The sequence below is a fragment of the Aythya marila genome (assembly GCF_965140915.1).
Source record: "Aythya marila genome assembly, chromosome: 2".
Classification (NCBI taxonomy): Eukaryota; Metazoa; Chordata; class Aves; order Anseriformes; family Anatidae; genus Aythya; species Aythya marila.
In genome coordinates, this window is record NC_139043.1 from 31,593,635 (window position 1) to 31,620,986 (window position 27,352).

At 40.1% G+C, this 27,352-nt stretch overlaps 1 protein-coding gene across 1 annotated transcript in view; it reads left to right on the forward strand.

The window, feature by feature from the left end:
* Positions 1-14,255: 14,255 nt before the first annotated feature.
* The window catches only part of AHR (aryl hydrocarbon receptor), a 62,414-nt gene continuing 49,317 nt past the window's right edge, over positions 14,256-27,352 (forward strand). Inside the window, exons 1-2 of the mRNA XM_082753059.1 lie at positions 14,256-14,700; positions 22,241-22,428. Coding sequence (XP_082609185.1) covers positions 14,645-14,700; positions 22,241-22,428 — 244 coding nt within the window. The 5' untranslated portion in view covers positions 14,256-14,644. The remainder of the gene's footprint in view (positions 14,701-22,240; positions 22,429-27,352) is intronic.

The window sequence follows — 27,352 nt, forward strand, 5'->3', positions numbered from 1 at the left end:
AGCTCTTCAGGAGCAACTTAGCACCTGGACTTCAATATGTTGCTACTGGGGTTTGCTCTTTTGGTTATCTGTATTGTGTTAATTGTTTTATTTGTATTTGTAATGTGGTATTTTAGGAAACATAGTTTATTCTGTATTTGCTAGATTTCAAGCTGAATGTTCAATTTAATTCTGACTCTTCAAGATGACTTGTAATTCACATCTATTATTATACAGAATACAAACTGATGCCTATTTACTTCTGTTTCATAGCTTCACATGGAACAGGTAGTACATGGAAAGTGTCAGAGTGTGTATGTGAAATTTGAGCCTGTATTTTGTTGAATTCATTATGCAAGGTAATGTATAAACCCATAACAAATAGCAAATCTGCATCCATTTTGAACAGAGATGGATATATGTAGTTAATTTATGATGCAGATGAGCTTCATTTATTTCAGCAAATGTACTGAGCATTAATCCTGACCTTATTTCAAATGACATTAAGAAGCACTACAATGTGTTTTTTTAAAGTGTTTGCTTCAGAGGCTGGAAATATTAACCATGCCTAAATGAAGGATTTATTTTCTGGAAAAGAAATTTGGACATAGTGTTGATTTTTCTGGCAAGTCTGAATTTTTGCTGTTTCTGCTCAATCCAAATAAATTGCCCTACATGCAACTTAGGTACTTATTTTTTTCTCTAGAAATAGAAACACTTCAGCCTGAATTATAAGAACAGCTTTCAACTTGCATACTACACCTGTAATTTTCCACTACCTTTCCAATTCACTGTTACTGTTGTCTTCCAATTTCAGCCTCTGTTTTTTACTAATACAGTAAGAGTCACAATAAATGAAACTGCATGTGAGCACTGTCTTAAGAACTATCCACAAAATAATGTATTTTGTAATCATGTGTAATACTACTTTCCATGTTAACTTATACCTTAGATATCTTGAAGAATACAGTTTAATTTCAGTAAGAAAGCAATTAAAGAAGATACTTCTACTCAACTTTTTTTTTTTTTTTTGCTTCTTTTGCTCTTTTTCCTTGTTTTCTCTGTGCCTTCAAAACATCCACATTCATGTGGGGTTACATGAATGTGTTTTTGTGCGGTGTACAGCTGCAGAAGAAACAAAATACATTCTGATGGTGGGTGATGTAGGTACTTTCAATGACTAATGGGTTTAGCTTTGTGTTTTTGTTTGCCTGCTCAAAAGCTAAGAGTTAGATAAAAGAAAGCAGTACAGGAAGAGGTGTGTTTTTTTTTTTTTTTTTTTTTTTTAAAAAAAAAAAAGGCAAAACAATGGTACAATCTCTTCATACCTCTTCAAAGGTCCAGAGAAAAATTCCTGTATGTTGGTTGTATTGGTGTAAGAATGTTTAGGAGGAATGCAACATATAGAAGTCAGTAAGCTTGGGATCAAAGGAAACAGCAAATCTCAAGAATCTGTCAAGTAGGAGGAAGTTTGAAAAGAAAGGAGAATCCATCAAAAGTGTGCCACTTTTATCTGCTTAAAACAAGGTGATTGTTTTCTTTTCAGTGGTGTGATTTGCCGATAAAGTTGAATTTTCAAAGAAATAGGTTGAACCCTTGTGTATAGATTTTTTTTTAACTTCTCCTAAATGTTTTTTGCCTTGCATGAAATAATATATATTTCTCTCCTTTCTAAAGCCCTCTGTCAGGGCAAACTTGCCATGACAAGTTCCCACAAGGAAAGTCCTGTAGGGTCCAAATATCACTTGAAATTCCTGACTGAGCATGATTGCTGTTTGAGACTGTTACCTGATTGCTGGTCTGAGTGACTGGCTTGCAGAATACTGACTTTAAAGGCATAAAAGCTTGAGCATCTGTACAGCTGGTAGTACAGGTGTCTGCTCATCAAAGCAGTGAGCACCACTGGCTTTTTTCTGAATCCTGTCACCAAGGATATAGAATAGTATGATGAAATTGCAGAAGTACATATAATTGGTTAGCTTCTGCTAACCTGATATTCAGCCATATCTCTTCCTTGATTGCATTTAGACTACAGCAATGGAGTAGTCTGCAATTAATCCTGCAGTTCAGCTATCCTGATGCACAGGGCACACTGACTTTCCTTCCTATTGATGTCTTGTTTCTTCAGTGGAAGCTAGAGTATAGGAAATGAAGGAAAAGAGAAAATGATATACAACTGCAGCTCATCCCATCGTAGAAGGAAGTCAGCATGTGTACCCACACTCAGATACAAACAGCACCCCTAGTTTGGGTGAACAATTAATTTCAACAGAAGCCCGTGCAATGCAGCATGCTACTCAGAGTCAATGAGGAGAGTCACTTCTCTTAAATAGGACTGATTTAGGGCAATAAGATAGGCAAGATGCCTATCATGATTTTTTTTTAGAAATTAGCATGCTTTTTCTCCCCATATCTCCTTCGCAATTGTTGCAGTTGCAAGAGAAGACAGGAATAGTGCCATCAGATTGTTGTTTAAGTAAATAATCAGGACAGCAAGCTTGAAAAGGAATGATTTGTTTCCATCTGTGTGCCTCTGTACTTCTGCTAAGCTAAATAGATTGAAGGGATTGGGAAATAAGAGACTAAAATGAGACTAAACAGTGATCTCTATGCTTTTTATAGATGGAAATGACCTAGCTACTCAAAAACAATGTTTTATTTCATAAAGACAAAGATGTATTACAATAAGGAGTACTGTTCAAACCTTATTCTATAAGTTACATCATTTTTATCAAGTATTTCTGAAAATATGGAGTACCTCTGCTGTTTGGATGCATGCAAATATGCTGTTATTGTGGAAGAGTCAATTGAATGAGCACAATATATCAAATATTACCAATATTGGCAGTTCTTTTAGCATATGAATGTCAAGAAAAAGCATACTGTTAGTAATTTAACAGCAAGTATATTATATTCTTTCCTTCCCCGCCTCCTGAAGCATTGCAGCATATATCAGAAGTGCTTGTTCATTGTAGAAAATTCTATTCTAAGTCTGAATACAGTTTACTGTTTGAAATTTACTTTTTCTTCTGACTGAATGTTAGGCATATATAAATTTTTATAGGATAGTTAGATGCATGTATATCACTGAGTTTGCACTGCTTATGGAAAGCAGTTGTAATAAACTTGGAGAGGATTACAATAGGTTGTTCCAGCCACCACAAGCCTAAGAAATCAACAGTATCACCAAGCTTAATGCAATTAGTCATGTCTGTGTGAAATTATGTTATTGTAGCAAGTATTCAGCTGCTTAGGGGTAGATGCTGAAAATCTTAGATGCTGAAGGAACAAACTCAGCAACATCAGAGCATCGATATCCATAGCAAGAACAGAATGATGATGAAATTCTTGTGCTTAATGGCATTTTAATCTAATAAAAGCAGTTTTTCCAGTGACCCACAGCCATGATATTATGGCCTTATCAAGAACTGTAACATTTTAGGACAAAAGTCATATGCTGGAAATTTATTCTGCCCTGCCTATAATAGAAAAGTTTGAGATGAAGGGTAGAAAACAGCAAGCTATGTTTCTTCTCTTGGTGTAACTACAAAAGGAAGGAAAGCAAGGGGAAAACACACACAAGGTAACTACCAGGTTGTGCCCTAATGAAGATAACTGCCTCATTGTGTCCACTATAAATGTTGTCATGACGTTAGTTCAACCTTTGGTCTTAAACAATGGAGACCATGAAATACGTACTTGCTACATATTGAGAATGTTATGGGAATGACCGGAATATTTTATACAAGAGTAGCAATACATGTTGAACAAACATTACCTAGCCATAACATTCTGGAACATGGACTGCTGGAACAATTGTGGCTGGGGAGAGGTTCATACAGGAAGACAAATATCCCAAAGTCACTTTATTTCAGGTCTCCATTTTTAGAAAGGCTTTTTTTTTTTTTTTTTTTTTTAGTTTACAGCAGGAGTCTGTGGCAGAGGGGGGGGGCAGAGGTTTCCCTGTGTATGCCTTTCCCTGAAGCCTTCACTGAGAAGGAATTATTGTAAATAATAGAGTCAAGAGGCCAACAGAATATTTTTTATGCAAACAAGCTGAACATTGCTCCTGTGTCTTTCCCTTTCCTTGTCCATTTTTCAGACTGAATCTAGAACATGGCTGTATAAAGGCTATGTCTACAGTCTGTAGAGGCTAGCAAATACCCAGATGCTGCAGCTCAGCCATACGTATGAAATTAAATTTCTAGGATTCATCGTATGGCTCTCTGCCACAGTAGCTACTGTCATGAACAACTCTGCGAAAGGTTTTATTAATGGAACAACATATGACCAATTGATCCTACAGTCACTTTCCTCAATGAATTATTAAAAATCAATAGGTTCCATGATTCTATGAGCTACTACTGTAACCCTGGCTTTTTTTACGACTTTTTTTTTTTTAATGTCTTCTTATTGGAAACGAGTTTCTCCTCAACCATTTACAATTTTCTCTTCAATAACTCCATCTTTTAACTGTTGGCTTTTTATTCTTTCTGGATTTCCTTGTCTACTCTGCTTATTCTCTTTCCTTTTCTCCAGTTTTATCTATCTGATCAGTTCTGTAGCAATGTACTCCTAGGAAAAGTACCATAGGAGTAATCTACTATACTTTTAGTAGGAATAGTAGAAATATTTACTAGAAAACAGAAGAAAAAAAAAAAAAGGAAAAAAAAGTAAGAGTTGTTGCATTTAATTAGGTATCCTTCAGCTGTAACTCCTGAATTGTTAATGGTTTAGGCAGAAACAAGATCAGAAATGATTTCTTCCCACTTTGGAAAAAATAAAAATTAAAATTAAAAAATCCCACTAGTCTTGGGCCGCTATGTAGACCACAGGTCACCTTAAGCCAAGCTTGAAGGTCAGCTGAAAAGTTCAGACAGACCAGCTCACAGATGTTTGTTGTACTTAACATCAATGAGTCCACCACGTTCAATTCTTGTGTTTATTTATTTTTTTTTTTAAATCCCAGTCTATTTGAAAGTACTATCCTATGTTCCTTGAAGTTCCTTGAAATATTTTTGAAGGCACATCCTTCACACTGCCCATTGCTATAGAAACATCACCCTTAATTTTATAACAGATCCAAATTTACCAAGTGTAGAGTCAGGGAATTCTTACAGGAGAAATCCTAGATCAAAAAATCATGTTTTCTGGAGTCTTGCCGCCTTTAGGATATCTCTTTCAGTAAGCCTCTCTTATGAAAGAAACTGTGAAGTGGCTCCAAATATATGCCCTCAGAGGAAAAAAAAAAAAAAAAAAAAGAAAAAAAAAAAAGCTATATTTTATACATCTAAAATGAACAACTTTTAATCTCTAGCAGATAGACTAGCTAGCAGCTCTGTTGACTAGGGGAAATGATAAACTGCTAAAGCTTTGTGGTATCTTGGTGATGCAATGTATTGTAGCTATAGGGACGTAGTAAGAATAATTGTGTGAAGCACATGGGAAACACTTTTAGTGAACACTATTGTGCTGATATCACTGGAATTGCTAATTGGCACTTGTGGTCATAAAAACTGGCAATGTGTAGGTTTTGAAGCTGTTTTTCCTAATGTTTTCTAGAAGATTAAATAATCACTAAAACTATGCACTTATTTTGGAAAGATCTTTTATACAACATATGCCTATGATAGGCTTTTCCACTTCAGTATTTTATTCATTAGGAATCTTACAAAATTATTTATATAGAATAAAATACAAATACAAATTATAATTAAGTAATAATTAAGTGTAGCTGTTCTTACAAGACAGAGTTTTCCAATTCAGCATTTTCAATGATATTAGTGCAAATGGAAAAATATTCAAAGAACATTCTGAACCTTTCTGTCTGTGTACATAGTATGCTAACTTTTAAGAGACAACTTCTGCATAGCTAGGACTTAAAACCCAACATTTCAGATAGTACTTCAGGCTCTATGTTGAAGCTAATGCTACATAACTGGTAGTGAAAATTAACAGATGAGTCACTACAACCAAAAAGCTAAACACCTCTCTTGCATGCAGGGCACACTAATAAGAAGGTTTTCAGAACACTCATTGCTAGCAAGTGTTAAATACTATGAGGTACTCTGCGGGCCAGACTGAATTAAAAGAACCGGAGATAATGGGACTATAAAGATGATATGTAGCTAGCAACAGTTGTGGCTTGCTTAGGGATACATGTAAACACAGTCTGGTTGGGACACTTAACAGGATAAATGTGGAAAAAAAAGAGGAGATAAAGCAAACAATATATCAACTGGCTTGCGGGCAGTTTTCAATGCATGCATGTTCTTCTGTAGTGCTGAGCAGAAAAAACATGCCAGGACTACTCTCTGCAGAACAAAAGTCTTAAAGTGCTTCTCTAGGACAGATACCTGCCCCTGTTGCCTTCTCTGCAATGCTGTTTGCTCTGTGCAATGTGGTCACTCTCTGGTTTTGTGCCATTCTCCAGAGACAGTTGTTTCCCTGTGTTCCTGTCCTAACAGACTCACTGTCCCCTCTCCTCTTTCAACTTCCTTGGCTGCCTCAGTCACAGCTGAAATCAAAGAAAACCATGCTGAAATGAGGGGAAGTCGTAGTCACGCTGGATAGAAAAATGATGTTATGGGTCTAAATTACAAAACCTACATAAAATTGCAGTCACTTTCTGAGACAGTGTCTCAGTAAGCCCCAGACAGGTCACCTAGCACAGCTGTAGTTTCTCTGTGACAGAAAGCTTTAAGGGATGGGCTGGGCAATCAGCTGCCAGGACACAGGCTCAGCTCATTCTTAAGAACCAGGGACTCAATGAGTGAATGTATTTTCTATCGTGTTCATGAAAATACTTTCAAAAGAACAAACACATGCCACATTTTTTCTCAGGCAGGCTATTTCCTGAGTAGGTATTAAAAACACTGTGTTTTGGCTTTCTTCTTTGCTTGTTCTTTTTTGTTATTAATTATGCAGTGTGTTCATGGAAAGCTGTCTGTGTGAGAAATTTCCATGAATTACAAATTGGTTTTAGCCTTGACCTTTGGCATTTAGATATTGGCATATGTTTGTTATTTTTTCATATTCTTCTCTATGTGTACATTCTATAATTGATAGGTAGTCCCAAGCAAAAGAGAGAATACGAAGCCATTAATGTGATACCTGTAGCTTGTCTTAGTCACAGAAAGGTTTTATAAGGCTAAATTAAAATTTATGACAGTTAGCTATATTTATTAAAATTAGCTCAGGTTTGTTGGTACAGAAGTTAGGCTCTGGCACAGTAACCGTATTGTCGCTTCTAATTTAGATCATTTGTTTTACTCATTAGTCTTACTTTGTGTATACCCTTTCTTCTTAATGAGAGCAGAAAGAGAATTTGCAGGCTACTGAGTTAGCCATCATCACTGTAAGCTTGTTTCAGACCCTCTCAAGCCACAGGTTTTGTTAATATTATAAGCCAATTTAGTGGGAAAGCCCTGTTAATAAATATAGTTCAACAGCATTTTAAAGCAGAAGTAAAAAAAGGTCAGCTCTTCATGTTCTGAGTATAACGGCACAGAACGTCTTGGTGCAGCAAGATCATACGCTGGTGCAGCTGGATCATGTGTTGCCCACATTTGCTGATTGTCATGGTGATTTACTGTTGTGACCCAAACTTTCCTGCCTCTGCATACAAAAAGTGTAAGCTATTTGTTTAACTGTATGGCCAAAACCATCAGAAATACACTCTAGAATTATACCTGTACTAGTGAACTTGCCAGCACCATGACAACATCCAAGACATTAAAAATCAATCATTGGTGGTTCAAAATTGTTAGAATGGTCCTTTACATGGCTTTAGTGTGTTCTCACATAATTCCCAGGAACAGTTTAGGGGTTAACACATGCCTGTGACCATCTGCAATTTTCATTTTGTATGCAGTCACCGTAGCAAGGAAACCAAGAAAATATAATAGCATGTGTCTGTTACACTCTGTGCCAGTGAGCTTCAGCGGCCAGAAAGGAACAGAAGGTATTCGTTGATCCCAATAATCTAACTGTCAGAAAGATGGACATTGTACGATGTATGTAGAAATGGCATTTTTCTTTAAATGGGTTTTGTAGTTACAGACAACTCCTTGTTTATGGACATAACTAACATAAACGTACTCCACTGACAAGGAGGGAGGGGAGAAGGAAGAAGTGGAGGTCATGCTGGTATTTGGAATGACAACATAAAAATTATTCTACCCATATAATAAAATATATTCGTAATGCTTGTGGGAGAAGAGGGTTGGACAAAAATAAATGTAGTTACAGAATCACAGAATGGTTGAGGTTGGAAGGGACCTCTGAAGAGTCCTCTGAAGGGACCTCATCCAGTCCAACCTCCCTGCTGAGCAGGATCACCTAGAGCACATTGTGCAGGATGGCATCCAGGCGGATTTGGAATGTCTCCAGAGAAAGAGACTCTACAACCTCTCTGAGTGACCTGTGCCAGTGCTCTGTCACCCTTACAGTAGAGAAGTGCCCTCATATTCAGCTGGAACTTCCTGCACTTCAGTTTATGCCCATTGCCTCCCACCCTGTCACTGGAAAAAAATGAAGAGAGACCAGTTCCATCCTCTTGACATCCTCCCCTCAGATATTTATACACATTGATGAGGTCTTCTCTTTTCCAGACTAAGCAGGCCCAGCTTTCTCAGCCTGTCCTCATATGACAGGTGCTCCAGTCCTCTCATCATCTTCATAGCCCTCCTCTGGACCCACTCCATTAGCTCCATGTCCCTCTTGTACTGGGGGGCCCAAAACTGAGCACAATACTCCAGGTGTGGTCTCACCAGGTCTGAGTAGAGGGGCAGGATCACCACCCTTTACCTGCTGGCAACACTTCTGAATGCATCCCAGGAAACCATTGGCCTTTTTGGCCATAAGGGCACATTGCTGGCTCCTGGTCACAGCCTGCTGTCCTGCAGGACTCCCAGATCCTCTCTGCAGAGCTGCTCTCCATCAGGTCAGCACCAGTTCTCTAACTGGAAGGCTGTTTCTTTATAAACTTGTTCCAGTCTGCTCATTTCTGTATATCAGAGAAAAACCTGAGAAGAGTAAGCAGTGTGCTGATTTTTACACTTACTATGTAATGATATTGTTCCTTTGTTCCTTTATTTTCTTGTACTTATGGGTGAAACATGGTTCTTGTTTTCCACATTATAGGATCTGAGAAGAATCATGATAGTCTCACAGATGATGCTTATTAATTTCTCAAGTTTTCTGGAAGTGGAATAGTCTTGAATGCTGTCTCTAATTGTGTTTCTATTCTACTCAGGATTTTTTGTGGCCTCTGTCATGACAATTGAGATTACAGATTTCATTGGATTAGTGTAATTCAATGAATTTAAAGTAATTAACATACCATTATTAACCAAAACCTTTCAGCATGAGCAATTTTATAAGGATCAGAGGCAACTTGCCCAAATATCAATTGTTTCAAATCTTTTGTGCTTTGTATGACTCTTCAGCTTCTAGAAATGCTCCTCAGGTTGTATATCTAATGGAAAACTGGGTGTAATTTTAAACACTGACATATGAGAAGCTCCCACAGACACAGTGGAGATGGGGAGGAGGAGAAAAGGAATGCACAGGTTCTTTCCCGTATTGACACAAATACAAATAGCAGGAAAAAAGCTTCTTCTCAATCTAATTCTCATAAAAACTATCTACTGTTCAACTAGTACCTGAAAATAAGGCTTCTATAAAAAAACAGTAACCATAAAGTATGGTCAGTCACATTTCAGAGCTTTTATTTTTCTAGATAAAATTGTTTTCATTTAAGTTCCAAAAAGGCAAGGAAGAATTTTTTTCAATAAACCTGGTTCCTCACAATAAATCATTTGTGTGACTTTCTCAGTCACTAAAAAATCAATATACAGGGTATTCAGTTACAAGTGAACTTCCCTAAATGATTAGTTCCCTGAATTGAGTATGAAGAGAGTTATCTGAGTCACCACAGATATCCTTTCTCAGCAGAACAAAAGCGCCATGGCAAATAATTCCTAAACAAGTGACAGTTCTGCATATCCCCAAAACTTGAACTGCACAAATTACAATTTTAAACCACAGTTCTCTTTTCTCGTCTCCAGGGAGTCAGAAAAGAAATCACAAATAATCAAACCCGATTTCTTCCATGTTATTTGCACTGAAGACAACCAGAACAAGTCAACACACAGAGTTATCTGAGGGAAGTAAAGTTTTGGCCATGGACAGAAAGAGTAGGATAAAGGAGAGAAATGAGTCAGAGATGACCCTAAGATAGCAAGCAGTGTTTATAATTCTTATAAATTCCTCACAAGGGACAAGATTTTTGTTGGTCTTGTGGTGATCCTGTGAAACTCCATCCCACTCAGGAATTTCTGTCTGTTTAGTAAAAGTCCTCTCCTCCAAGCAGCTGCCCACCTCTTGAAATGAGTGAGGGGTCTGTGTAGGGCAGGAGAAGCAGAAATGGAGCAGAACTGATGTTTGGGTCAGAAGGTAATTGCTCATTTTGGAGCCAGGACAGCAGATGTGACTGCTGACCAGCAAGAGCTCTGGAAGCTTCAGTGGATCATAATTACGCAGATATGGAAGAGCCTGTGGCACCTCACCACATGCTAAGGATAGGAAAGGCATGATTCATGAGATACACAGGCACACTTCTCTTAAAAATCTCATTATCGGATAGAATTACAATTCATGACTTTAAAAGTGGAAATGCTGGATTTGAGTAATGAGGAGAAAACTGATTGTTGACGGTTCTAGACAAGTTATTAAGGGACATTGTGATCTTTAGTTTAGACCTAGTAAGCCAGCTGGGTAGCATCCTAGAGATAAAGTAAGAGGAGGTCAGTCAGTTGTACTACTATATACATGAAAATGATCAACATAGGTATTAAACCCTTTAATTGTCCACGTAATATCGGCCACAGTTTTCATTTGTAAGACAAAACATGTTAAACCTGACCAAGTATTACTGCTAAAAAAGAGTGATAATTAAAGAAAGAAACAAACAAAACAACCTTGTGCTGTAAAGGAGGCTGTTAGATAGCTGAATCATAGTTCTATCATTTTAGTCCATTTTACACTGAATATGAGGCAAGATCTCTACTGTACCCAAATAAACAATTGGAAAAGAAAATACTGAAATGATGTGTTGGGCAAAGAGACAGCAAGATTGTCAGGAGAGGACAGATTTGAAAAATCATAGAATCATAGAGCGGTAGATAACCTGATATTAAGTTTTGTTTGTTTGTTTGTTTTTAGGTAACTGTGTGTAAAAGGCTTAAATGACACAAATAGAAATTCTCCATGCATCTTATGATAGTCTGTGTTCTGAACATCTGGCATGTCCTATCTGTTGTTAAAAAGGTATCTGACCCATAGGAACGGATTTCCAATTGCAGGCAGTGAAAAGGATTGCACTGTATGGATGGATGTACAGAAGATATAGTTTCTGCCTAGCAGCAAGTTTTCCTTACTCTCTGCTTCCAAATCTGGGAGTTGAAGTGCAACCACAGACCTCCACTGGTACCATGTAAATTCCCATGGCCCCAAAAAGGAACTCACTGGGAGATGACATCTATCAGAGGAGGCTAAAGCCTGCCTCCTTCTTCATGTGGCCTCCAGTACATTTGGACCTGATAGATGAGTCAGCATGAGTACTTGCACAGGTTGCCCAGAGATGTAGTGGGATCTCCCTTGTTGGAGATCCTTAAGAGCTGTCTGGACATGCTCCTGGGTGGTGCTGCTCGAGCAGGGGGGCTGGAGCAGATGGGCTCCAGAGGACCCTTCCAACCCCAACCATGCTGTGATTCTGCAAAGTATGGGCGTGTCTGACAGTATCTAAGCAGCACAAACGTTGTGATCTCGAGGATGTCTCAGTGGAGAGAGACCTTGGTGGATTTTCATTAGAGAATAAGAAGTTGCTGGAGACTTTGTTCAGTTGCAGTGAGGAAACTCCGACTGGAAATGATCAAAAATTGGAAGAAGAGGAGCTTTAAACAATGTCATTAGGTTTACAATTCAAAGGTAATATAGTTAAAGAGAAGAATGAAAGCAGAGCAGCAATTTGTATTGTATATGGAGTGATCAGAGCATGCTTGTGTTGACAGAGGAAGAAACCAGAGAGCAGGAAGAGGTTAGGGGTGAAAAGAGTAGTGAAAGGGACTGGGAAGTTTAAGCGGGAAGAAATAGAGTGTTTGGCTAGATGGATGGATTTGGAGGGAGTAAATGGCATTTTCAGTTTTAGTCCTAAAATCAAAAGAAAGAGTCTGGAGAAGAGAAGGAAGTAGGATATGGCACACATTACTGCCTATCAGTCAGGATGCTGGCAACATCTAGTGAAGAGAGAAGACAATAAAGAGGAAAGGGACTGCAGAGTGACAGATAATGGCAAATAGCTGACATCCTCTGCCAAGGTGTTTGGCCAGGAATGTGGCAGGAATGCAAAAGCAATGCACTGACCTTTTAACATGTACAGTTCATTTACTATATATATTTTTAATGGATTTCAGCAATTTTTCTTTGCTGAAGATATATTTTTCAAAACAGTATTTGATCAACTACTTGCACACTAGTATTTTTAAGATTTAGTTAAATTAATTTAATCTGAATATTGCAGCTTCAGCACACTCTGCATCTGGGAGAGCTTCCCAGGCAATTAAACTCAAGCAATTAAGCTGGTAAACAAGCGTGTGTTATGCTGTCTAATTCACGCTGTGAGCTTCTGAGGACGAGGCCCATGCCACTGTGGGATGCACAGGATGCTGGAACCAGAGCATGGCTGCAGCCGGGACTCCTCAGCAAAGCTGCTGCATTTCGGCACAGCGCGGCTGCCCCTGAGCCAGGAGACTGGCTGTGCTGAGGTTTGCACAACCGCAGTGCTCTATTTTCCCAGCAGCTGCCATATGGTAATACCTGGGCCACAGCTAATAACCTCTGTCAGCATACCGGAGCAGGAGTACTTGCATAACCACAGTATTGGTTTCAACAGCCAGCGAGGGAATGCGCAAGTGCTCTTAGCTGCTGTTTTAATTCCTGCAGCCTGGCCAGCTTCTGCAGGCAGATGCAAGCCAGCACCAAGGACACTGCCTCAGCCTCCTCCCAGCCAGGCAGGGAGAACTGGGAGAAGGAAAAAGGCAAGGACCTGTGCTAAAGTCAACAGCCTGAGTTTTGAGCAGCAGAGGGGCCAAGGCTGTGGCTGCATCGCTTGGGCTGGACTCAGCCGCTTGCTTCGGGAAGTGGCTGGAGTTTTGTGGGCTTCAATGGGAGCAGAAGGGAGCTCTTCCTCATTCTCAGCACGGGTCAGCCAGGCTCTTGTCACAGTCACGGTTGTGTATAGCCTGTGTTTACACAGGGCGACTCCCCGTCTCCCAAGTTTAGTGCAGAGACAAAATTTATTGTCTTAATTCCGGGTGAAGAGCTCTGCTCTTGTGAGAGGAAACAGAGGAAGAATACAGGAAAGCAAAGCAGTGGCGGGTCACAAATGCATCAGGAGGCTTCTTAAACAGTTTTATTTGTCAGCAGTTTGGCAGCACCTTTTACTTTTTTTGTGACGCTGCTGCTTTCCTTTAAAATAAGTGTTTAGTTTAAAATGTCAGCATAATAACTCACGGATTTACCCCCTAATGAGATATTAACCACATCCTGGGCTAATAACCCCCTTCGTTCCTTCTGGTGCTTAGGAAGTTGCAGCGTTGCCCCAAGTGACTTCCCCCAAGCGTCCTCAAGTCCCTGTCTTCGGTGGAGCCCTGTGCATTTCCACTTGTCCACCCATGAGCACTCCTACCTGGGGTTCCCTCCCAGCCCCTCGTTTTGGTGGCAGCGCCTCGTTTTTGGCTTGTTTACTCGGTGACCTGCAGCCTGAGCGCTTTTTTTCAGCCTCGGGGAAGCGGGAAGGCGAGGAGGCTGCAGGCCTCGGGGCAGGCAGGTGACCGACACAAGCCTCATCTTGCAACCGAGGCGGGCTGGGCTTCCTTTCGCAACCGTGACTTTTATTTCATTTCTTATTTTATTATTTGATTTTCACGTCGCCGGTGCCCACAGCCCACCTTCCTCCCCTACCCCACCCGCCCCCGGCCGCCCTCCTCTCCCCTCGCCCGCCCTTCCCAACATGGCGGCGCGGCCGCCCCCTCCTCCCTCAGCGCGGCCGCCGCGAGGGGCCTCCCCCGGGGGGCGAGGGGGCGGCGGTGCTGTCAGCCGGGCGGGGCGGGACCGGGGCTCGGCAGCGCCGTGCGGGAGGAGCGGGCACGGGGCTGGGCCGGGCTGGGCTGGGCTGGGCTGGGCGGGGAGGCGCGGCCCGGCCCGGCGCCGCGCACACTGACAGGCGCTCGGCCAGCAGACGGCGGCCGCGCCGGGGCGCGGAGTCCGCGGGGCCGGCCGGGTGCTCGGTGTCGCCTCGGCAGCAGGGGCGGGGGGGCGCGGCGCTGGAAAGCCCCGGCCGCCCCCACACCTGTGCCCCGCGGGGGCGGCCAGTGGGTGTCGCCGCCGCCGCCGCCGCCGATCACCTGGGATCCCCGCCCCGTGGCGCCTCCGCCTCCCGAGCTCGCCGCGCCGGGGAAGCCGAGCGAGCTGCGGGCTGGGCGGCAGGGCCGGGGCCCGCGGGCGAGGCCGGGGCCGGGGCTGCGGCGCCGCTGGGGCTCGCCCCCTCCCGGCAGCAGGAGCGAGGCGGGCAGGAGGGCGGGGGCCTTGGAGCGGCGGCAGGATGAACGCCAATGTCACCTACGCCAGTCGCAAGCGGCGGAAACCTGTGCAGAAAATGTAAGCGGCGCTCGGCGGGCTGGGAAGGAGGGCACGGGGGGGACGGGGAAGCGGCTTCCCTGCCTCCTCCCGGATGGGGCTGCCCGGGGGCGGCTGCCCGCCGACTGCGCGGCCCTGCCCGCGCCCGTCAGCACGGGGAAGGAGAGGGAAGGTGGCCGCCGAGCCGAGCCGAGCCGTGCCCGCCCCACGCCGTGTCCCGGGGCCGGTGATCTTGTTTCATTTCGCTTGGTTAAAAGCGGGTCGTCCCCCGCGACCGGGCGGGCGGGCGGAGGCAGCAGCCGGGTGCGCGGCCGCCCCGGCTCGGCAGGCACCTGAGGTGACAGCGCCGGGCGCTCGGCCCCTTCCCGGTGCTGGCCCGGCCTCGCTGCCGCACCGCAGCGGTCACAGCCCGCCGCCGGCACCCCTGCGGGTCCCATGTAAGGTCGAAAGTGGCCAGGAGAAAGAAGTCTGGCCGCGGTTTTTATTTTTAAACTTCAGGTGGCGGGGGGACGGCTCGCTACCTGGGCAGTGGCACGTTGTGCACCTGCCGCAGGACCGGGCGCTGCGCTGGCCGGCGATGTACAGGACACGGGAGATGTTGAACTTGCGCTTTCGACTGGAAGTCGAGTACCTATAGGTCGTAAAAAGTAGTAAAGCCGAACTGCTGGGCTGCAGGGAAAATAACCTAAGCGTGATACAAAGCTCAAAAAATGCCCTCTGTATTGTGGAGGAGTGCTCCTGTGGAAGGTAACTGCCGAAACTCCAAAAGCGTTAAAAAGAAGGACAAATATTTCATGAAACTCTCATGTAAATTGTATGGTTTTAGACTTAGAGCAGACAACCGTCTCAGGGGGAGGGGAATTAACTGGGGTGCTTGCGCCTTTACGGTTGGAGCTGTTAGAATGAATACATACGCATATCCAGATTCTCGGTCTACAAATTAGCACAAGAAGTCTAAACGTGGCTTTTTTTTTAAAGCCCTTGCTGGAAGGTACAGTCATAATGTGAACAGCAGTGTTTGCTTTTCTTTCTTTTGATCACTCATTTCCAAACAGAGGTGCTGAATTAGACTTGCTCTACAGATCTGGATTTCGAGAGCGAAATTAGTGTTGCTTTTTCATGAAGAAGTAAAAAGGCACTGGTAGTGTTTGTCAACTATTAGTTGCTGAAGGCAAATAATTCTTGAGTTCTGATTGCGAAAGGATGAGGTGTTCTGCCTTTTTGGTAAGATCGGTTAATGTCTGGCTTACTATTAAATTCTTAGGCTGGATTAGAGGATGTGAAACTTTTTTTTTTTTGGCGTTACTATAGTAGCTATGTAAATCATCTTTCTGCATAGATGTTCTCTTTATATAATTTGGCCGTGCTTGTCTTATTAGTTGAACTTGAAGGCTCTTTTATTACTACTGGGAATCATATCTCTGTTGAGGAATTTCTCCCTCTAAAGCCAAAGGGAGAAGTAAGTGTTTCCTCTTAAAATAAAGGTATTAATGTTAAAGTTGTATGCTCACCTGTCCGTAGAAGAGGAGGCATTACTATTAACCTATCTTGTTTGGGTTACCAGAAATTATCAGTATGCAAGATGAATTTATTTGTCATGCATCGCTTTTTCTTCTCCTAACAGCTGTACTTTTTGGTTCCTTGTGCTGTTAGACCAACCTTATGTATCACTGCTGGTGGGTCAGAGAGCTCTGATTTCTCATGTCTCCTACTACAGAATGTACCTTTGGGCCAAAAACCACAGGGAGAGGCTGTAAGCTCTTGTAACTGACTGGAGGGAAGGAGGGGAGAAAAGTCCCAATGCTGTTTCCTTGCGCTGTGGTTTGATGCTGCCGTGCTCCAAGTCTCTTTGAACTTGATATTTTGTGTCCCCAGCAGAATTCAGAGCTCTTCCAAAAGAGTTGCAAAATTAAAGAAGCGATGTATTGCTGGGAGTAGTACCTTTTATAATGATTGCTTCTGTAGATAGTTTTTAAAAACATTTAATTTGCCATATATATACCTTTGAAAGGATCCTGATGATTGTTAACCTGCAACAATAGGCAGCTAGCTTACAGAATTGGAAGAAGCTGTTCATACAATGCCTTACTGTGCTTAGGGAAAAACTGAAGGAGAAGAAATACGTCTTGCTCCTGGTGCAAATAACTCATTAAAGCCATGATGATAACTCAGAACCGATTTAGGAAGCTTCCCCTGCAACCACCCAGTCTTTATGTGCCTTGAGAAGACTGAACTTGGCAGGGAGCTGCCCGACAGTGCCAAGCGTTGAAAAGCGCCTTTTGGATTCAGCAGGGAGCTACAGTACTGCGGCTGGAAAAGAAAAGCAATAATGGCAACTGCTCCTGCACTTCATCTTGTTATCTTGTCATCTTAAGAAAGGGAAAAAAAAAAAAAAAAAAAGGCGCCTAGTAAACAATCTGCATTCCAGTAAAATGTAATGAGCTGCAGAAACCACTCGCTGGGAGCCTCCCGTCGGAGCCGGGCGGGTCCCCCTGGTGGCCGCAGCCCGTGGCGGTGCTGCGTGCCCGGGGGCTTGGCGAGCAGGGCATGGCCCCCGCTTTTTCCTTCTTTCTTTCCGTTTTTTTTTTTTTTTTCTGAAGGTCTTGTATTCCTTTTCTCAAGTGATTGGTAGCTGAATCGCTGACTTTACGTGCTAGGAGGATAAAATGCAAAGTTTTATTGAGGTGGGGTTTACTGGAGATAGATCCTAACATTATCTGAAAGAAGTTATATTACTAATCGCTCCACCTTGTAGTTCTTCTATTTCTATATTTTTCTGCCTCTATCTAGCTGTGACTTGCTGTTTTTTTTTTTATTTTTTTTTTTTTGTTCAGTATTTGGATAGGAGCTGTTTTTCATAACTGAATGAATGTAATAGACAAGGAATGGGGTGGGGGGATCTAAATGTTTCATACTGTGCAGACGCAGAAAGTGTAATAGCATGTTTCTTGAAAAAGCAGACTAAATAAGAAATGATACGCTTTTGTTCTGAGTTAGTTTAAAAGTATTCATGATACTAAATATTCCAGAGAAAAATGTTTGACTGGTTGGTTCTTAATTAAGACTACAAATTAAGACACAATAATGTCTGAAAGCAGTGCAGAGATACTTTTAATTTAAAAAAAAAAAAAAAAAACAACAAAAAAACCCATGACTGTTTATGTTTTCTTTCAAGACAAACAAATGAGAAGTGCTAGAACAAGCCTTCAAAATGCAACTTCATCAGTAAAGAAAAACAATCATTAAAAGATTGCTTTGTTTAATGCAGTATCATATATACAACAGTTTACACCTTTCGTTTGAAAGGCAGACATTAAAGCTGTTTGCCATAAGTAGAATAAACTTAGAAATGATAACCCTGCCAGTCTTGGTTTACCTGTATGTTACATGTAGACTGCTACTTGAAAGTGACTCTTTCTAAGGTTTGGTTGGTGTGGGTTTTGTTCTTTGATTTTTTTTTGGTGGTGGTGGTTTCTTTGTTTGTATTTGTTGTCTTTTTTTTTTTTTTTTTGGCAATGCTTCTTGCAAAAGTATACTTTTTGGAAAGAAAATCTGCCATAAATGAATATAGTCAAATGTAGATACTGTGGCCAGCAGTGAAGAGCATGCTTTTTTTTTTTTTTTTTTTTTTTTTTTTTTTTTTTTTACCTTTCTGAATAGGCTTGGCTTGTGATCTGAAACACTATTGCAGTATGTTAGAACTGAGCAAGAAGCTTTCGCTCCTGGCTGGTGTTTGGCTGTCTCCATTGCTCTGTTGGGGTCATTCCGACACCAAGACAACCTGAGCAAACTGAGACTGTTTGGTCCTTCAGGACAAACAGTTGTACAGCATCCGATAAGCAGCGCACCACTGGTTGGAGTGTGGTGTTTCTTTTTTTTTTTTTCTTTGTAAAAACAACCTTATCCCTTCAGCTGCCTAAACCTTTGCTGGCTTCATTGCCTGCTGAAGGAAGCATTGGAAAGTGTATCTTGCCCTTTCAGGATAGGTTAACAACAGCTTTTGGTCAAAGAGGTTGATATTTTGTCTTGTATCTGTTGCTTCCAAAGGAATCATCACCTGAACGTTCATTAATGGTAAATTTGGTTTGGGAAATGAGCATACATGCGTAGGAATCTTTTTCAGTTGTTAAAGTAAACAGAGAATTTGGGGGGAGGTCACCTATGTAGCACATGCTTAGTGGTAACTGGTGTGTTTCATATACCTGAGCTACAGTTAATTGAGTAATGTACAGAAGAAAAACATGTTATTTCATGAAATTTTAAAGATGAGATGAAAAATAAATACAGCTGAAAAGATTAAATCCATCGGTTAGGTGACATGCATATTCTCTTTCATGCTGTTTTTTTTCTAAGTGATAAAGCCATTCTGATGAACTTCTTAATTAGTTTTTAAACGTAATTATCTGTTTCTTGAATGCTCTTCTTGCACATCATTTTATTTCCTGAGTTCATTTCACACTTTGGTCCTGTGAACCAGGCATCATGCTTTTCAGTGTTTCTCTTTTTTTTTTTTTTTTTTTTTTATAGAATTCTTTGTTGAACAAAATAAATCTGTCTTGTTTTCACTTTTTCAAAGGACTGCATCAATTTTCCTTTAAAAATACAACTTAGCATATAAATACTGAGATTTATTTTGGCCTCTTAATAAGAAGACTCAGATACTCGTGCACTTCTTAAGAACATAGTGTTATTAATGTCTGAGTACACACATGGTAAGCATTAGTAATTAAAACTTCTGTTTAAGTTGTTTGTAGTAAACCTCTGAAAATAGTAGTCAACTAATGTTATGATGGCAAATCTCTTCTAATGTTAGAACTAGAATTAGCTGTCCTTGCTTGTTTTACAGCTGTTGAGTGGTAAGGACTCAGTTCAGTTAAGAGATACTGAGTGCACAGAGACCTCTGGCCTTTGATTGATTAGAGAATTCAAATTTCCTGTAAGGTAAAAGATTAAGAACCAAAAAGTCAGCTTAAAATCTGTTCCCTTCTTCAGTCTTTTAGTCTTTTTTTTTTTTTTTTCCTTTATAAATAAAATGTGTGTGAATTTAATCTTGACGTAGCATTCCATTTTCCTTGAAGATAACTTTCTGCAACGCAGCTCGGGCTGCCCGTAGCATCGAGGGTTTATATAAGTGAATGGAAAATGGTTCAAGTCACTACTTATTCCCCTTCATTTACACACTAATTTCTTTTGTCCCTGAAGATACTTGTTCTGTTTATATCATGGATTTTAGTTGTGTCATAAAGGATAAAATTAGGAAAAATCAGTATTTCCTTTGGAAGGAGAGGATAGATGGTAAGATTTATATTGCAAATACCGGATGTTCAGAAATGAATGCTATGGTTAGGAAATCTGTATGCTTTGGACTACTTAGAAGTATGAAAGAAAAATTACTTGAAAGTAAAGCAAAAACAATTAGATCCCACAGTTTGACAAGGTAACTGCACAGTTTCATATAATTTCAGCATAACTTGCCAAACTGCTCATAGAAGTTTTAAGCAAGGCAGGAGGACAGTAGTGAAAATAGGAAGGTAGCATTTAGTGCTTTTTTTTTTGTTGTTTTTTTGGAAAAGATGGCATATGGTGAACAGTTTTCCTGGGGACCTTTGTTTTTTAGAAACATGTTTGATTTGATAGTGGTGAGCTCTTCACTGGCTGTTAATCAGCTGTTATCTGCTAAAGGTTTGGAATTCATTATTCTGTGCTTGTATTTATGGTTGTTTAATACATTAAAATATTTATGAAGCAATGTTGAATGTTGGTGGTGATGTTTGGTGTTCTTGGACTTTATTTTGTTAAGGTTATATTTAAGTTGTGTTATTCTTGTACAAGTGAATATCCTGCCAGAATAAGAGAATGTGAATAAAACTTTACTGAATTATTTTAAGATAGTATTTTATTTTATTTTATTTTAAGAAGTAGTAGTAGAAGAATTTTAATTTATCCTCTTGATCCATCTCTTTTCCTGCATTTCCAATGCTCGTAGTATAGAGCTGTGCTACAACTGTGTCCTAGGCAGTGCTTAGTCTGTCGCAAGGTTAACTTAAGGAGTAAGTAGTTGCTGCATTTTATCCGTTCACTATCATATTATGTTATGGCACCTTCAAGTTACCAGGTTACACATAAAAAAACATGCCCTTTAATGTACAGAAGGGCAGCTGCAGAGCCAGTGGCCAGGTAGCCAGGCGTAAGTGCAAGTTTTTGACAAGTGCTTGTAAAAAGAATGGTTTGAATTTAAACTAAGAAGTGTAATTGAAACATAAAAGGAGGGGAATAAAAAGAACCACAAGCTAAGAAAATGAACGTCCACTCTATCGCTATGTTTTTGACTGGAAGCACAAGATGAGATTATTTTTCAATATGGTTCACGTTCAGCAGCGGCAAAAATAACTGTTGGAGCTTTTGTAGTTTCTCATCTAAAAAAGGGTTTTAAAGACAAAACTTGGAAGCAGACTAAACAAAATACTGAAGAATTTAACTGCTGAAGTCTTTATGTTCAGTATTTTCACGAATGATGCACCTTGCAGAGCCAACATCCCTATGAAAGCAGCCAAATTGTAAGAGATCAGTAATGGCTACAGCTCTCAAATACAATTGTGATGTGGGAGAAGTGGGAATTTAATCACTCTTTAGTTAGGAAACAGTGTGATAAATGTTCTAAAATGTATTATGGCTCGCACAGATAAGTTAATTGGTTTTAGTGTTGGCTTGGTATGGCTAAATATAATTCAAGTGAGGAGGGGGCATAATTCTGTTTTTAGACTACTGCATGTATGAAAAGGTATGAGTATTTGTATTCAGGTATCTGGAGTTGGAGCTCAGGGCAAATATGAATAGAAAACAGCAGGTTTACAAGAAGTTTATTATCTACTTCATAACAGAAAGCTTTTCACATTGTACTATGTGAGCTACAAAGGCATGCCTTTTTCATGCCATACTCAAGTGGAATGCCATCAGCTAGGAGTTGATTTACAGGACAAGTTCAATAGTGGGAGCGAGAGAGATTTTACTTGCTGACTGAGCTGTATCTCTTTTCTTGTGCAGTTTTGAATGCCTTGTTGTCTAGCAAGTTCCTAAGCCTTTTGTTGTGTTCACTTGACAATAACCTGTGCCAAACATTGATGAAGAATGAAGGACACCTGTGAAAAATTGCAATTCAAGTTAAAACTAGCCTGTCAAATGATTTGTGCACAAATATTAATAGATATTAACTGAATTATTTTTAATACAAATGTTTGGAAGAACTGAAGTGAAGTTTAAGTGAAACCATAGGAGGGTTTTAATAAATGCTAAATCTCTTAAGGTTTCAAATGGTCATTACATGGTCAGATAGCTATCGCAGCTCTTACTGCTTCATTTAATAGTGGGTGTATTGGGGGGGAGTTAAATGATCTTAGATTAATTCTATTTTTTTTTTTTCCGTGGGAAACAGAAGTCAGTTGGGAAAAACATTTTGCATGTTACAGTTTAAAAGGCTATTTGTAATGTTAGGTTTGGCAAATCCTTACCTTCATTTTGGGAAGGAACTTTTGTTTATATTTTGTTTGTTTCTTTGCCACAGAGTAAAGCCATCCCCAGCTGAAGGAGTCAAGTCCAATCCATCCAAGAGACACAGGGATCGTCTGAATGCAGAGTTGGATCGCTTGGCTAGCCTTCTGCCTTTCCCTCAAGATGTTATCGCCAAATTGGATAAGTTGTCTGTGCTTAGGCTTAGCGTCAGTTACCTGAGAGCCAAAAGTTTTTTTGACGGTAAGGATTGGGAATTTATGTTTTTGGACTGCTTGTAGAATTCTGTTCATACTGTAGGCTGATTTCAGCTGTTTAAGTACTTAAACTTGTTAAATTTATCTGTATTTTAAGGGAACATCCAGTTGCACGGATATGTACAATGTAACTGTATAAAGTAAGCTTTCCAGTTTCTTGAAAACCAAATGTAACCACTTAAAATCACAAGTCTTTCAAAGCTTTGCATTTGGAAATAGTATCACCCTTTATGAGTCTTCCAGTCCTTTTTCTTAGACTTTCAAAGAGAAGAGATGAGATTTATTTTTTCCTCCTCTGAAAATAGCCTTCCTAAAGCCATTACAGTTCAATACATGTCGTATGAATTCCCGTCAGCTGTATGCTTTGCTTAATGATGCATGAAAAATGCTTCATATAGGGTTTAAGACTTAAGATAGGTTAGGACTTCATATAGGTTAAAAGACTTACATAGGGTAACTGTTAGTACTCCTTCTTATAGTTTATCATGAAGGTGACTTCTAAAGAAATAGAGGCAACGTCCTTCCTGTCTTCAAGCCCTGATTAAAGCAGCATATGAGGCATTAAGATGACAGCTGAGGTTCTCCAACTGTGTGGGCAGGTATTCGCTGACCCCAGCCTGGGAGAAGGTAACACAGCAGCGCTCAGAGTTGTAATTAGGCCAGCAGAACGTGTCCTCCTGTACTGTGTCAGGGTGGCAAAGGAGTTCAACCCCTCTCCTTCATTACCTCAGTTGTTCTGTAGGGTGAAATGTGGTGGTTGGCTGCATGCCAGTCTCTGCAAAAGCAGAAATAGTCTGGTCCTTTGCATTGCTGGAATAAAGCAAAGAGCTGGTATTTAAATAAAACTGTACTCTTTTTTTTTTTTTTTTTATCAATCAGAAGTTTTATGACACTATACTGAAGATAGAATTACATTCCTCAGCATCTGCAGCTGAACAGTCTCTTTTTACTCACTCATTTATTTTTTTGAGTTATTTGGACACGAAAATAACCTCTGTCCTTACCAGCTAAAAATTTAGTGGTATATGGACTGATCTCAATTTCTCATGCAGTGGAAGTGCTTGATTTTTGTTTTTATTTTGTTCAGACAACTTGTACTCAAAGGTTTTGGAATAAAGGGATTAGTGATATTATTTCTGTATAGGAAAAAAAATCATGGCTTTACCTTGTTTCGTGATGTAAAAGGATGGAAAAGCCTATAATCACTCTACACCAAAATTTACATCAGTTGCTTGTTTCAAATTTGAAAATGAAGGTAGCTTTCAGCCATTCAGCAGCAGGGAAGTTGTATATCCATCTCAAGATGCGATTTAAATACTGTTGAAGCATACCTAAGCTGTGTTGCAACTCAGTAACAATGTACTGTTCCAATGATATCCACAACATACAGACACATGTAGCTACTATGGCTATAATACTGGACCACAGTTGTGGAATACTGGTTATTGTGTAATAACGAATTAAGTGGCAGAGTTTTAATTTGCCTGATAGGAATTGTAAAGTATTTTTCAAACAATGAGTGAGTGTATATACTGGGTGTATTACAACAGAATATTTTTCCTGTAATTTCTATAAAATAAAATAGCCTGGTATATGTGAAACATTGTTCAAAAAATAAAAATAACATCAAATTATTTAAGATAAAGCAAGAGTAACGTTTACCTTCATAGAAGCTACATGGTCTTTTTTTTTTTTTTCTGGAAAGAGGCTTCTTGCTATTTCTTTAGAGGTAGGACGACTACAAATCAGGTTAGTAATCAATATCAATCTGAAGGTGTTTAAGAGCTAACATAGGTGGTTAAAGATACACGTAAACAAGATGATGCAATCTAAGACTATGATAGATCCAATATTGCACACAGGAAAATAATTTTTACTATTTTATGGTACTTAAATAGCATGAAATCTATTTCAGTTGAAACTGACCCACCAAAGGACAGATAAGTGCTTTGAAGTACCTAATTAGTGAATAAATACCAACAGCAGCAAAAATAAAGAACCCTACCACCCCAGGTTAGTTGGTTTTATGATCTGCCCATACAGTGCTTCTCACGGAACTGATTTTTGAAGGAATGTTTTCTGTAGTTAAATAATGAGGAAAGCCCTGTAGAACAAATCTGATAAACCCAAGAGTGATCATCGATTGTCACCTTGAGTGCCTGGCCTGAGCCAGCAGGTCCATGTTATTAACACAGCATGCTGAAGTAAAGGGAAACGCTAAATGAATAACAGGATGCAAATGGGGGGGTGTGTAAATTCCTGCGGAAAGTAAAATATAAACGCGTAATCATATGATCTTGCTTGAAAGGAAACCCAAGTTTTTGCTGTAACAATAGATATTTTTTCAAAGAAAACACTTGCATTTTTCCAAGTTTAAATAATCCAGAGTGGATGTCTGTTCTCTGAAGGCGGAAGTCTGGGAGGGGCGGGGAAGAACTGTTTTATGAAAGACATCTCAAGAAGTCGTGTCCATTTAACTAAATGTGCCTCACTTAGATGTCTAGTTGTTCCTTTAAAAGCTAAGTATTAAAAAAAAAAAAGTCTTCCCTCCCAAATCATTAAGATGGTACTGAATTTTCCCTGGAGTTAAAGACAGATGAGTTTTTACATAGCATCAAGTTAGAAATGCAGTAGGCTTTAGCACACTTAACACACTCCAGATTCTAGGAAATTGTTGTATGTCTTTTTCTTTTCCATAACCTTTAAACATTTTCCTTTTCTCTGTTGGTAACTGATTATATTGTGTTGAGCACTTGCTTTTGATTGTTGTAGCTTGTTGTTGAAGTTCCCCAGTGGCTGCTGTTAAGCAATCCTGTATGGCTGTCCTTCAGCTACGCAAGTCCATGATGCCGTAGCTGTCTGTGTGGTCAGGTTACTCAAGTCAGCACGGTGGCAGAAAGTTTTCTGTGTCTGCATCAGGCACTCTGGCATGCTCTTGTATGCACTAAAATTGGAATGTGAAGTTCTGGAGTCAAGAAAGATGTTTCAGTAGTGGCTTAAAATAATGTCTCTTGAGTCTGCTTCAAGCCAGAGTTCTTGCGTGGTCAGTCAAAGCTAAGAAATTATTTGAGGTAGTGTTGCTTTTCAGCTGTGTGCTGATACCTGCATGTACTGACATAGATCAGCAGTCCTCAAAGTCAAGCAGGTGAGTTTAAATCACCGCTGGAGTATTTGGTTTTTGTATGTAAGATACTTTCTGAAAGTGGCTTAAGGCAAACTTGTTATTTTTAAGAGACTGGGATAAATCAGGCAGGTGTCTGCTGATGGTAAAGAATGACTTGGTATGTTCTCCTTGTGTTATTTCACTCTGTTTTGATGTGAAGTGCTAATACATATGTGCATTCAGCAGTGAAAAGCATATAGAAGTAGGGTATGGGACAACAGTTCTTTGTGTGGATGCAGGTTAGTGTGAGTTCAGCATCTGGAGCACAACTGGACGGTCATTTAAGCATAGCCTGTGTTCCCTGTGCATGCTAAAATGAAAGCCCTTTTGCCTCTAGCTCTGGTCCTATGTGACAAATTGACAACTATTTAAATACCACAGCAAGAAAGAACACTTATAAGTCTTCTCAGGGTTTTGGTGAAGCAGTTAGATTAAAGGGATAAATGGGAATAAAAACATAATTAATATGATAACTTTTTTAACGTGTACAGGCATGTTTTTTTTCTACGGTATACTGAGAATTAAGGAGAGGTTTGCAGAAACTGAAATGAAGTAGCTGTACTCTGTATGTGTACCCATAAGTTAGAAACAGAATTGAATGTGTTGCTTATTAATTATTCTTTTATCCATTTTGCTAAGAATTCCTGTGGTTTAAAGTATATATTTTTTTCTCTTGCTTATTGGACAGTTCTGCAATTACAGAAGAAAGTTTCTGTTCAAAATTAGTTCAGAATTGGTTTCTTATGTTGGATGCAAGTGATTCTGGCAAGCACAGCAATAACAGAATAATTAAGAATTTTTTCCAGTAAGTTTGCATTGCCTAATTTTACTTTGTAATATAATTAACACGCATTCTTTGGCATAACATAGCTTAAATTTGCAATGCATCCATTGTCATCACGTAAAATATATTCTTTGATATAATGTGTTTTTCTTGTGATGCCTGCTGTTCTATTGTACTGCATATTCAAGAGAACAGACTGCATGAGGTTTCTGCTCTGAGGAGTGCAGCTTAGGATAAGATGTACAGTACAGATAGTAAAGACAGGTAAAACGGGAGACTCTGTTTATTCTGTCTCATTAAGAATGTTACAATATATCTACAAGCTAACAGATACAAATAATTTTTTTTTTTTTTTATCCAAGTTTTAAATTTTGCTGTGGAGGAGAAACCTCTAATTACAAAACAACTGATGAAAGCTCAGCCTCCTAAGGCCAGTATAATACAGCCTGACTCACTTTTATTTCAGGTGATTGCATTTACCTGGCTTGTTTGTTTAAAGCACCTTTCCTCATGTTTTTTTCAAATGGGCAACTTCCTTTTCATGTTTGCCCTCTTTCTTTGCTCTTCCTCCTCTATGCTTAGACACTTGCCTCCCAAGCCAGGAGAAGCTAAAGCCCTCCAGGACAGCGGTACAGTCAGGCTGCGGTTAATGCTTGCAAGTGTTTATGTTGATGCCAGCAGCTTCTTGTGGGTTTGACTCCTCTTACTTAAATCATCATTGCATTAGGAGGCGTTTTTGTACTCACAAGGTGGAAAAATACCCCCATAGTTTGAGTGTGGTTTTGGTGGAGTGCCATTTGATCTTGACGTGATGAAGTTAAATGGAGAATCCACCACGTCTTGTTTCTAGCAGTTGCATCCTTCTGTTAAAATATTATTCAGATTTCAGTTTGCTTGTTTTTTGGCCTTAGAAGCTACACACTTCTCTGTCTAATCAGATGGCTTTTCTGCATTCTGTATTTC